The 12,951-nt window shown below is 40.6% G+C and overlaps 1 protein-coding gene across 14 annotated transcripts in view; it reads right to left on the bottom strand.

Annotated features, from left to right (window-relative positions):
* Positions 1 to 12,951, bottom strand: part of MBNL1 (muscleblind like splicing regulator 1) — a 170,576-nt gene that overhangs the window by 27,824 nt on the left and 129,801 nt on the right. For all 14 annotated transcript variants that reach the window (XM_079766219.1, XM_079766216.1, XM_079766224.1 and 11 more), the window contains one exon: positions 10,045 to 10,215. In XM_079766219.1, the coding sequence (XP_079622345.1) occupies positions 10,045 to 10,113 (69 nt within the window). In that variant the 5' untranslated portion in view covers positions 10,114 to 10,215. The remainder of the gene's footprint in view (positions 1 to 10,044; positions 10,216 to 12,951) is intronic.

Raw genomic sequence — 12,951 nt, 5'->3', positions numbered from 1 at the left:
ACGCTTATTCAGGATAAGGATAATTCTTAAACAAGCATTGATCAAACCAAAGTTTTTCTAAAATACAAGAGGTAACCTGCCGCTACATTTTCCACTGGAATCTTAAAGCCTGGGGTCTCTAATACTTGCAATTTCTTTATGAACAATAGATCAAGAACTCAATAGGGAAACTTCCTGTGGTTATACTACTTTCCATCTTTGTCCTGATTGAACCCTAGACGCATACCTAAGAAATATCTTTCATAATTACTATGTCAGATGTTCTTGAAGGATCTGTTTACAACGGTTAATAGGTTGCAAGTGTCCTATTATCTGGAATAAATAAAGCAGAACTCTCAGTGGATAGCTCAGTTTCACAGTCAATGTAAACTGTGAATAAACCTCATGTGGGCACGGAAAGGTGAGGATGACACCATTCCTTGTGGGCACACAAGATAAAGTGTTTGGCATATTCACTAGTTGCAGGCTTTTCTGAGGGAATTACAAACTTCACCAGTCTGTCACGCTCTTGTGAGATATTTAACAGGGAATCCACCTTCCTAGGGGAGAACCACTGGAAAATGGGAAATCTGCAAGAGAACACTTCTAACTAAATGCTAGATGATTCTTCAAGGGCACACCTATGGCCGCACTAAGGAAAAGGCGACGAGGTTGACTTTCTGCCAGAAATGCTTTCATGGATACATGAGAATGGTTTCCATTTGTTGGTATAAAAATGTGCATATCAGGAAATATATCTGTTCTTGATAGAATTAAGCAATTTACCTGAAATCTACTCGAGCAATTTTCTTTTCCAATTTTAAAAGCATAACCTAGCACAACAATTTCCCACGTGATTGATGATACATTTTCAACTTCCTAATTCAATGGAGGTTCAACTCTTAAAGTTTAACGCTTTGTGTAATGGTAATGTTTGTCTCCCAAACACAAAAACGGATGGACAAAATGCAGCCTATTCCTGAAGGTAATTTTTTAACAATTCACTTCCTTTTACCCTGTGCTATGGAATAGATTCAGAGAAAATTTTTTTGTAGAATAAAAGGACATTACACTATTGCAATTCTTCCCTCTGAAAGATGATCCTGAGCTAATACAGTGTTCAAGGGAAATTTGGAACAGATTTTTAATGCAATTAAGATGCATATTACAAAAGTAATTCTTACTAGTTCAAAAGAGAAACATGTTAAAAAATACAACATTTCCTTTATCTAGTCTGGCCCTGTCTCATCCTGTATTTGTAAGGGAGCCCAAGTATTCCCTTATTCCTAGGACAGTTCTCAACTATGGGTGATTTTGCCTCACAGGGACATCTGGCAATGTGTAAAGACATTTCTGGTCGCCACAGCTGGAGGGTGCTATGGCATCTAATGGGTAGAGTCTAAGGGTTCTGCTAAGTGTCCCGTAACACAGGGGGCAGCCCCTTCCAACAAAGGTTTATCCCGTCCCCAAATGTCAGCAGAGCTGAGGTTGAAAATCCCTGTCCTCAGGATGCACTCTTCTCTTGACCTCACACATTGCTTTGAGACAAAAATCTTTTGTGCATGCAGCTAGCGCGCGCAATCTTAGTGAGAAACCCGTGAAAAAGTAGAATATTTAATACATAATGCGATTCCCTTGGCAGGAACAACGATACACCATGGATTCCTCTGAGATGTTCAAGTTAGAATGATGATGATGCCTCCGAATGTGTTGGCTTAAATGCCATGGTTAGCTGCCCTGCCGGATCGATGGCTCTTGCCTGAGGAAGTGGCCTAAAGTAACACCTCCCATCCGCAGGCCCATCCCTGCCCAACACGCTACGCTGCGTGCCGGCAACAGGAAACTATCCAGCATTCCAGATATTAACAATCCATCACCTGCCAGAAGCTGGGGCCCTGGGCAATCTCTGCCCACCAACGGATACTGAACAGCAGCTGACTTTATGCTGCTTCACTGTCTACTGACTGCCAAGGCCGCAGCAGGGTGAGGGTTGACCCGCACAGCGGATACATGTTGAACTTGGATTTCTACTCCGAGATATTCAGGTAAAACATACACTGCTGCATGCTCGCAGATACAATATGTAAAATTTCAGCCACGCCAGCCACCTATTTTTCCTATTAGATATTTAATATTTAAAAAAAATTAGCACTGAAGACTAAAAGACTAGTTTAGCATGTGGAGAATAGACGCCAGGGAATAGCACTCCTCTTTGTATTCTATTGCTACGACTGAACATGTATTTCCAGACAGTGCAGTATTTTAATGCATGCTTCAGAAAGTTATGGAGATGCTCATGTCACTGTACACAAGCTACTATAATTATTTAGAAGCAGAGGTCAAATCTACAAACTCATTTGGAGGGAAGAAAAGCACTCATATTTTAAGAAAATAAGACCGGTGGCCGATAAAATTCCGCTTTCTTAAAGCTCATTGAATAAAATGAACATAAAATCTACAATGCCTAGAATACAGAAGTTGCATATTAAAGGGAAAGGAACACTTTTATTACATAAAAGTATGGCGACAACTTTCCCACTGGACTGTTCCTATAGAGTTGTCATGTGAATTGATTTCTGCGTTTAATCCAGCAGAACAAATTCAAATCTGGTGAATTTTAGGATACTCTCCCCAAGTAAAATCTGCAGCAGCTTTTAAAAACCTGAACCATCAACTCCTCAACAAGCATTATCTCAAATTGCTCCCTCTCCAGATAAGTGGTGCTATTTGCTAAACAGTCAGGCAATCAATAATAATAGCTCTATGCTTTGAAATCGGATTCCAAAAGCTGCTTTAAAAACAACAAAAAAAGTACAACATTCTTTCATTTCTTTTGAGGTTTTTTTTTTTTTTTTGTAAATCTGTTACATCCTTTTTCAAAGAGCACCTTGCTGGAGGTAGGTCACTGCTGGACCCACCAGTGCCCTAATCTGATTAGTAAAGAACTTGAACTGCTACACGGCTGATTCTCCATCCAAAACTTGCCCTGACAGGGTTCAGTGGAATCGCAAGGATGGATATTAACGCAATGGTAGTATTGAGCAGCATCCTATTTTCTCTGAAGTACCCACAGGATAATGTATAACTACATAATTGGTGCATTTGATACTAACTGCATCCTTGTAACGATGATTTACAGATACCTTGCTTCCGGGAAAGCATCAGGAAGGCTGGATTATTGTCTTTTGTCTGTGAACACCCTGAACAGAGAAAAACTAATGGCAGGCTTACTAATGCTTGGATGGGCTAATCACTTGTTTGTTTTAAAAGAGCCATTCTGATTCCATTAAGGTACTCAGGCTTTATTATAAATGAAAGTGTTATTTAATTTCACATTATGACCATTGTTAAATGTGTGCAAACATGGTCATTAGCATAATTCCCTCTCCTTACTGTGTGCCAGGCATGTGCTTGGTGCTTTACCTATGTTCCTGCCTTTAATCCTCATAACAGTAGAGTGTAAACTTCAGTGCAAACAAAACCCAAACTCCACTACTTTGGTTTTAAGATGGGGATGGGGGGGATACCTGTTTAATACACTACTAAATTCTCAAAACATAGAGCAATGCCTGGCACACAGTAGGCACTCAATAGACACTGAGTAAGTGCCCGAGTGGGTGAATGAATGAGTGCGTGGATGAATGACAGCCTTGGCAGGTGGGTATTATTAGTCCCATTTTGCAGATAAAGAAGTCTCTTGGAGATTATGGACCCCAAAAGACCTAGGATATGGACACCAGTGTGTCTGATTCCAGGGGTTTCTGAAAATAGGGGTTCTCTGTGCAGGCCACCCATCAGAATTACCTAGAGCAGTGGTCGGCAAACTCATTAGTCAACAGAGCCAAATATCAACAGTACAACAATTGAAATTTCTTTTGAGAGCCGAAAACCAACTTCTGCGCATGGGCCACGAAGTTTCAATCGCACTGTACGTGCGCGCCCGCACGTGGTATTTTGTGGAAGAGCCACACTCAAGGGGCCAAAGAGCCGCGTGTGGCTCGCGAGCCGCAGTTTGCCGACCACTGACCTAGAGAGCTTTCTATCCAGCATGCCCTGCCTCGCCCCCTCATCGGACTCTCTGGGAGACATAGGGGGCAGCAGTGTTTTTTAAATGCTCCTGGATGATTCCAATTCCAGACACTAAAGGGCCTTCTACTATTTAAAAACAGAAATAGGTTCCATTTTCTGATTCTATATGAGGTCGCTAAGGACTCGTGTTCCCTTCTGACACTCTTCTTCTGAACCTGGTTTTCCCTGCACATTGAAGGATGCTCCTGCCCAGCCCACCTATCTAATTCCTAATCGCACTTCAAGAATTAGGGCTCTTCCTCTTGAAGTTGTCCCAGATCCACTCACACCTCCGACTCTAAACAGGCGTTTCCTGCCCTCTGCTCTTCTCGATCCTCATCACTCAGGTCCAGCATTAATCACCACGTGTGTGTCCCTGACCATCCATCTCTTCTACTGGAACTGGACTGCAGGCTCTCAGGGGCAGCCTTGTGCCCTGTGTTTTGTTCATTTTGTATGGATCCTGCAGTTGGCCTCTACATAGGTCCCTGATAGACATTCACTTGACAAGTATATCAATGGATGTGCTGTTTTTCTCTGTCAAAGAAATTAGTAAATGCATTAAATATTTTCTAGAAAGAGATTTTAACATTGAAAAAGAGATTTAATGTCATCCATTTCTCTAATATGCTTCTTAGAAAAGTTTAATTTCTTTTCTTTTGGTTTTGCAATTTTTAATACTGAATTTTTCTAAGTTATCATTTTCCCATGCTGCAATGTTGCAAATATCAGAGGAGCCCTAATTTATTTTAAAATGCTATGTGAGACAGTGTTTGTTTTGCAGACAATGTTGGCAAGTTTTAATAAAATGGAGGGAGTACATACAATAAATAATACATAATTGGTATATGCTGGCATTTACAGAACACAAATTTTAAGTCAGATCTGTCTAGATTTTACGTGTGTGTGTATCTGTGAAGGTCAAACTTGCAAGCAGTAAACCATAAAGCGTTTTTAAAAAATTAACAGCATCATCGAGGTGTATGAAACCAGATTCTTGTACAACCCTGTATAAAATCTATAAACAGCCTTTGTAAACAATTATTTTGAATATGAACATAGAGCCAAAAGCTGATGGGAGTTATCAACAAATATCACCTTACAATGCCTTTTTTCTAAGAAGGTAGCATACAACTACAATCAAAGCAATCCTATTTTAAAATCTGTTTCTAGACTGACTTGCCAACTGGGCAAATCAAATGACCATTTGCTTTATCCTTAATTTCACTTTCTCTTTCAATCCAATTTTTTTCTCAACATTTAAATAGAGAAGACTCACTTCTAGCTCTCCAGGGAGAAAAGTAGCAAAAAATATGCCGGTCCCTGAGATTTGGGGCCCATTTTCAAGCTGCTTAAGGAAGTGCAGGCTCCTTGATTGAGAAGGGCAGGTGCCCTGGCCAGATGGCACAGTTGGTGGGAGCATCATCCCATACACCCAAAAGGTTGCAGGTTTGATTCCTGGTCAGCGCACATATCAAGGTTTCGGGTTGTATCCTTGGTCTGGGCAGGTTCAGGAGGCAACCAAGGGATGTTTAGCTCTTACATCGGTGTTTCTCTCTCTCTCTCTCTCTCTCTCTCTCTCTCTCTCTCTCTCTCTCTCCCTCTCTCTCTCCCTTCCTCTCTCTTTCTACAAACAAACAATAAAAACATATCCTCGGGCGAGGATTTAAAAAAAAAGAAGGGCAGATCGATGAAAGATGATTCAGGGCGACTGGCTTGGAAACATTTTACCAGAAACACTTGGGATGAAGTAGCCTTATCTCAACCACCAGTTGGATAAACTGGAAAGGGAGGTCCTAAAATACAACTGAAGAATCCCAGGTGTTCCTGGAAGTGTGACAAATGATGACATCAAAGCTTTCAGCATCCAACTGACAACAACCGCTTGGCGAGAGCAGTGACGGGGTGACAGAAGCTGCAGAGAAGCTCCCGGGACCTGAGCAGGAACTCTGCAGTCCTCTGCCGCTACACTGCTTCCAATGCATGAAATTCATGGGATTTCCACGTGGGTCAGGGACCTCAACAGGGCTAGGAGTGCGTGCCTTCAAGGCAGCTGTTATGGGACGTTATGGATGGCCAAGCCTAACCTTGGGAGCACAGGGCAAAGCGCCTGAGACCTCTGCCAGCTCTCCGAGGGCAGTGACGAGAGCCTGAAAGCTATCTTTCAGGAACGAACCGAAGAACTATATCAGAGGCCTCCAAGTTGTAAACCACAAGCTGCCATCTACCTTCGGTTAGGTTGTTTAGTCACTTCTCATTAGATTGCCTTTGCATCAGGTAGTGCATGGCAAAGTAAAAAAGAAATTAAATTTAAAAATTAAAGTGGCACTTAGGAAATAAATCCAAATTTGGATAATTAGATACTATAGGCCTTCCATTTATCTTCCAGTTACAGAGCTAGTCAGCAGCAGGGCCAGTCATATTAATTAATCTCTCCGAACCTCTGAGGCTTCATCTGCAAATCTGGGATAATACTATCTACTTAATAGGATGGTGGTGAGGATTTAGGACACCAAAAGTACTGAGTTCAGTAACTGCACGCATAGTATTACATTTGCCCCCAAAATGTCAAGTCTTCTTTCTGATTCTTGGCTGGGTGCCTTTCTCTACAATTTAATAAAGTCCATAAAAACAAGAAACTCTCCTATAAATCCCTGCACTCCCCAAGTCAGCCCAGTGTCAGGTTCCAAAGACCTGACATTTATACACCAGGTCTCTCAAGATTTATGAGAAAACGAGAACCCAAACGGCGTGACATACAGCCATTTCCTGGTCCCCAAAGGGCCCTCATGCAGCCCCTGGCTGCCTCTTAAAGGGTCTGCTACAAAGTAGCCTCCTCCAGCCTTCCCCCCCCCCCCCCCCCCCGCCCATTCAGTGCCACAGAGACTGGGCTGGGGCTCTGGGGCCTGCTTGCAATTCCTCTGGATGCCGGAGAAGGTGAACCCCCATGAACCTCTGCCTCGATTTCTTGTGTTTGGAAAGCTCCTTCCCTCATCCACTCTTTCACTTACCCAAACAATGGTTTGATCTCTGTAATGTGCCAGGCACAACATAGATACTTCTGAATCTGATTGGACCTTGCTAAGCCCTTGCCCAATCCGTGTTCCTCCAGCCACAGTTTGGGGGCCAAACTGGTTGCCCTTAGATTAGAAAACTAAGAGGCTTCCCCTGTGTGACTGCAAGCCCCGCCGCTGCTCAGACACCGCTGATGCTCCTGATGGAGTGGACCTGCTCATAGCATTATCTCCTTGGAGATCCCACCACCGGGGCTGGATCCAAGTTTATGCCATCCCCTCAAACACTCTCGGCTGGGCAGCCTCTTGGAGTGGTTTTTCCATATTTGCCACCTGCTGCTTCCAGCCGGTTAGCTTCCCTATTTGTGGGCCCAGCACTGAAGTTCCAGTAGGCAGCTGGTTAGGACCATCTCATTTATTTCTGAATCTCCATGTTATTATCTTCATTAAAACAGGGCTGGCTACAGGGATCAAAAAGTCTCCGGTGAGATTTTGAAGCAAATTTCCCGGATTAAAGCCTTCTCTGTAGCCATTAAAAGCCATTCCTATTAGCAAATGCTTTAAAATTGAATATTTAAAATGACTGCTGTACTCATTACAAAAACGTCACTCTGCATAGAGTATATTATTTCTAGACTGATCTCACAATGCCTCTAGCAAAAGGGTATTTCCACTTTCAAATCCAGGAACCAGGAAAAATTAACATAAAGCCTGAATGTGCTCACATCTGGCGGGGGGGGGGCGGGGGGGGGGTAGAAGAGGGCATAGAGGGGATGAACGGTGATGGAAAATAACAAATGAAAATAAAAGTATTTTAAAAAAGAAAAGAAAATTAATGCTTTGTTTAAGCTGAGAATTTCCCAACAAAAACACCAGAAAATGTGGTGATTTTTTTAATGGTTCCAGAAACCTGTGCATTAGTGATTTCCTAAACAATGCATATTTGTTACTAGTATTTCAAAGCCATGGGCATAAATGTTGCTTATAGTTTGTGCCAGGATTACGATGTGATGACCCTGGAAACGACCTTGAGTATAACTCAAGGACGAACTCAGTAGAGGAACCGCCAGGACCAATGCTGTTCTTTGCAGTCTGGGAACCTCACTGCTGCTCTCAGAGGCGCGCTCGGTCACTGAGCGGGTAGATACGCTTTAAATGTTTCAGTGGAACAAAGTACCTCACATCAAGGAGAGATCTTATATCAAGGAAAGTAGTAGCTACCACAAGGATTTATCGGACCTTTGAAGCTACCTATGTGAGGTCTAAGTGCAACAGAGAAGTCTTATCTAATATTTTATGCTAGAGAGAAAAAATACTGTTTTTAAACCAAATGAACGAGTTTATGCTATCCCAAAACAAACATGTGAAATTAGCAGATACCACAAAAGTAAATTTAAGATATCATATTTTAAACCGAGCCCCCCAAATAATGAAAAAAAAAAATATATATATATATATATATATATATATATATATATATATATATCAGGTTAAAACAGACACAGAATTACAATATTATCTCACCTCAACTGTATAGAATTGATAATTGGTATCACTGCCGATGTGATATGGAGATCCCTCCCACCTCGAAATGCAATCCCCCCCTCTTTTTTGGAATGATTGGTGCATTAAGTTCTAAGAGAGAATAACAATTACATTGAGTTCAGGTGTTAAAATGTATTAGGAAAAAAATTAGTTAGCACACTGCTACAGTTAGCATATCAGAAAAATGTGGGTCTCCACATTCCCATGACCCCAAAATACTACATATAAGTTAGTGACATAAATTACTGACAGATCTTATCATTGCAAATTTCAACATACACTTAAACACAGAATTACCATATCACAATGAATATCAGAACACCTTTTGCAACTTATAATTATGACATTACTCTCTTACATTTCTATGAACAAGTGTGAGTAAAGGTTATGGAAATCATTTACCATATACACCCTCCAAAAATCCAAATAAGTAAATAAATAAATATATGTGCTCAGACTCAAATGTTATCCCCATACGCTGCTCAGTAAACATTAAATCCCCATGACCACCTACAGTTTCTAAAATTGACATCTTTTCTTAAAAGTTCTTGGAGTTTCTGCCTCTCCTGATAATTTCTACTTTTATGAGACTTCCAAGTCCATATTGATTCACCACTGTCAGAATTCGTTCAGCATTGTAACCACAAAATAATTTCAATTTATGTTTAGAAGAATAACAAAGCCTTCTTTTTAAGAAAGAGAACTAGCCATGACCAGTGTTTCTCAGTGGTTGGAGCATCACCCTGAGCACCAAAGGGCCACAGGTTCGATTCTAGGTCCAAGGGCAGATACCTGGGTTGCAGGTTCATTCCCTGCCCAATCCCCCCCAACCCCGCCAGCCCCCATCGGGGCTCTACAGGAGGCAACCAGTCCATGTGTCTCTCTCACATAGATGTTTCTCTCTCTTACTCCCTCTCTCCCTCTCACTCGCTCTAAAAAGTAATGGGAAAAATATCCTCAGGTAAGGATTTAAAGAGAGAGAGAGAGAGAGAGAGAAGAGAGAACTATACAGAGTCTCTTCAAGGAGGAAAGAAAGGGAATTTTTTTCTCAAAATTAGAGATGACATCTGCCAAGTTTTACAATTACTATTACCATTAAAGTAGCCTGAAAATGCACATTGACTAGATTGAGGAGATTGATGACCCTTTTAAAAACACAAACAAAACACTTTACATTTGAAAGTCACAGAACTTAGTTTGGAGAAAATGTTAGGGGGAAAACATGCTATAATGCAAATTTCCACATGATTTACCCAGAAGATAAGTAACTTCACGGTGTGAAAGCAATTTCAGGGTCTGACTGAGAACTGTGTTAGAAAGTACCAGGCAACTGATCCTGTCACCTGTGTTCCTTGAACTAGTGCAATCATCACTTTAACACTAACACTGAGCACTTGGAGTTACCAACATAATAAATGAGGACTGAAAAATTGCTCACCACGGGTTGTAATGGGGCACCGGGCATCATGGCATTGGCTAGTTGCATTTGTTGGGCCAACATGGCCATGTTCTTCTGCTGAATCAAGTTATTGCGCCCATTTATCTCCAACTGTGTTTTTAAGTGTGGGGGTGGGTGCAGATATTTGCAGTTCTCCCTGGAGCAACGACCCTAAAAAACAAAAGTAGAAACTATCTTAAAAGAAGAATAAAGTAAGCAAATCTTAAAAAATAATAATAATGCAAACCTATCACTTGAATCTACCATGCACACAATGTATTGCCCACATCATTTTATAATACATTTAGAATAAGTAATGAATTCACCCAAATGCTTAAAGAAGTGTTTTTTTTAATTTTTAATATTAGCTCTATTGTATCAAGATCCCAGTTTAAAAATCTACACATAGCCAAGATCATATTAAAATATAGAATATCAAATAAAGAATATTAGGCTCCTTCCATAATATCTTCTGGTTAACTTTAATGAACCCCAAAGAATCATGAAGTTTTACTATCTATTTTTACTTGTACTGAGTTCTACGGAAATGAACTTAGAGGACTCAAGGCACACTATATTTTCAGTAAAACGCCTTTACAAGTATTTCATAACAAATAAAATTTAAATTACTACTAAGCTTTAAAAGGCCATGTACTAAGATATTTAGAGATAAAGAGAAGAAAATTCTCATATGTGACCACTGTATACAGAGATTGGTAAGTACAATGAAACATGGGGGTAAAATATAGCCTTTACCCTTTCTCCAATGCCCAAGCACAATAAATCAATCAGAAATAAACACATTTACCCACAAAAAAAATTATAATGTTAAATGAAGTAACAAAATAAGGTACTATTAAAATGAGAAATGTGAATATACCATCCTTTTTTTGATTCTTTTTATCAAAAATATATCTATTAAAGTCTGTCATATGCAATGCTGTATGAGGGAGTGTACCCATATTATTTCAATGTATTGTCAAGTCATACTGATAGTAACAGATCTCATCAATTGCTACCTTGATAACTTCTTTTATCAATAATTCTAATTAGAACTGTTTTGAGGGTAAAAGAAAGATTTAATTGAAGGCCGCAACCACCTTCTTGAGCTTTATTTGAACTTCCTAAGGAAAATCTATCTCCCATAATTTGACCTTTTACTGTAAATTGACACAAAACTGATGCTTACGTTTGTGATAAAAGCTGTCAATTCTAATTTGAATGATCGATTTCCAGCTTGTTTAGATGAAGGTGTTTAGGAATAAGTTTCTATGCAGAGTGGATATCTTAGGACACTGCCTGTTACTTTAACAAGCTCTACGTAACAAAGCATTACTAATCATACTTGCGATCAGGCCGAAGTAGAGGACAGTAGTTGACAGCAAGGACCATACAGGTCTGAAGACCTGGGGTAGAGGCCCGGCTCTCACGCATCGGCTGTATGAACTGCATAAAAAAACTAACTTCCATAAGCCTCAGGCTTTTTATCCATTTCAAAATTGCTACCTAACCTTCGCCAGAGTTTTATTATGAAGATTAAAGCAGCTAATGTATAGTCTCATCCTTGATACTCACTGCATGCCCCTCTCTGAACGAGGTCAAGGTCTGAAGCTGCTATTACCAGCCCCTCCACCACATTTTACATTTTATATCAAACAAATGAAGAACAGCCTTTTGACATGAAGGTAATTATTATGGTTATTGATATGTTCACACATAAAGTAAGATTTAGATATTTATAACTTGTTCCATATGAAATTATCATGCTTGATATCTATTGAGGTCATGAGCATGTTATTAGCTTAAAAGCATCTGGATACAGAACACCTTTTACAAAAACAGCACTGAGAGTCACAGGGAATGACTGGCCAAGAGAAATAAGCTCAAGGACGATGGATAGTCTGATTTCAGGGTCATTCAGTTGGAGTCTCGTAGAGAAAACCTGCCTTTTCCATACAAAGAACAACCTGGCTCTAAGAGCAATTCTGCTGTTTAGAATTCTCCACGTCATCACTCTCACTAAGATTGGACTTTGTGAAGGGCAGACAAGCAGGGGTATATCCACCCTGTGGATTCAGTTACTGTCAATGCACTCAGCTCGGTTTCCATAGTTCCATAAACAGTACACAGGTAGCCCTGAGCCGGGAACTAGGCCTTGCCAAGGCTAGCACGGCCTTGTTAAGGACTTCATTCGAGTGCCTCCCTAACACAAACCACCGGCCTCCTACCTGTGAACACAGCCTAGGCTGAAATGATGAAGGAGAGAAACCCAATTTGTCCACCATCCATCCTGTGTCACGCATCGCAAAACTCTGAAGCTCAGCCCTTGGGTTTTCTCTCTGAATTTGCTACCTCTGCTCAGGAAGGCTACCCTTCTGTGCCCAGCTTGATCTGACTGCATCTGAGCTGCACTTTCAAAAAGCCATGCTTGGGGAAAGTATACAGACTACAAAGCCTCATCCAGAGAGAGCTGGTGGCAGGAGGTCTGGGGGCCCAGGTTATTCTGAGAGAGCATAAAACACGGCAAAACACAACTCTATAAAGCTACATGAATTTTTCATTGACGTGTGTGGAAAAAATAACACAGTAGCCTCTGCAATTAATATTAGATAAACTTAGCTTCTTAGGAAGTTCAGAACTTGTTTAATGCTGACTGTGCTGCTGAATAATTGCAGTTGGACAAATAAAAAAGTAAAGAATACCTTAGAATAAACATCCTTTTCTTTGGTATTGCCTAACACCCCAGGGAAAACCACAAGTAGCATACCTTCCATGGAGAATTTAGGCAAATATGACACTGGTATCTCTCCAGGTTCATCTGTCTGTGTTCCCAGCACCCACACCTCAAGAGTCATTTGCAGAATAAATGAAGGGACATGTCTTACAAAATAATTGAAGATGAATTAT

This window comes from Cnephaeus nilssonii, assembly GCF_951640355.1.
Source record: "Cnephaeus nilssonii genome assembly, chromosome: 3".
NCBI classification, from domain to species: Eukaryota; Metazoa; Chordata; class Mammalia; order Chiroptera; family Vespertilionidae; genus Cnephaeus; species Cnephaeus nilssonii.
This window is presented reverse-complemented; position numbering and strand designations above follow the sequence as displayed.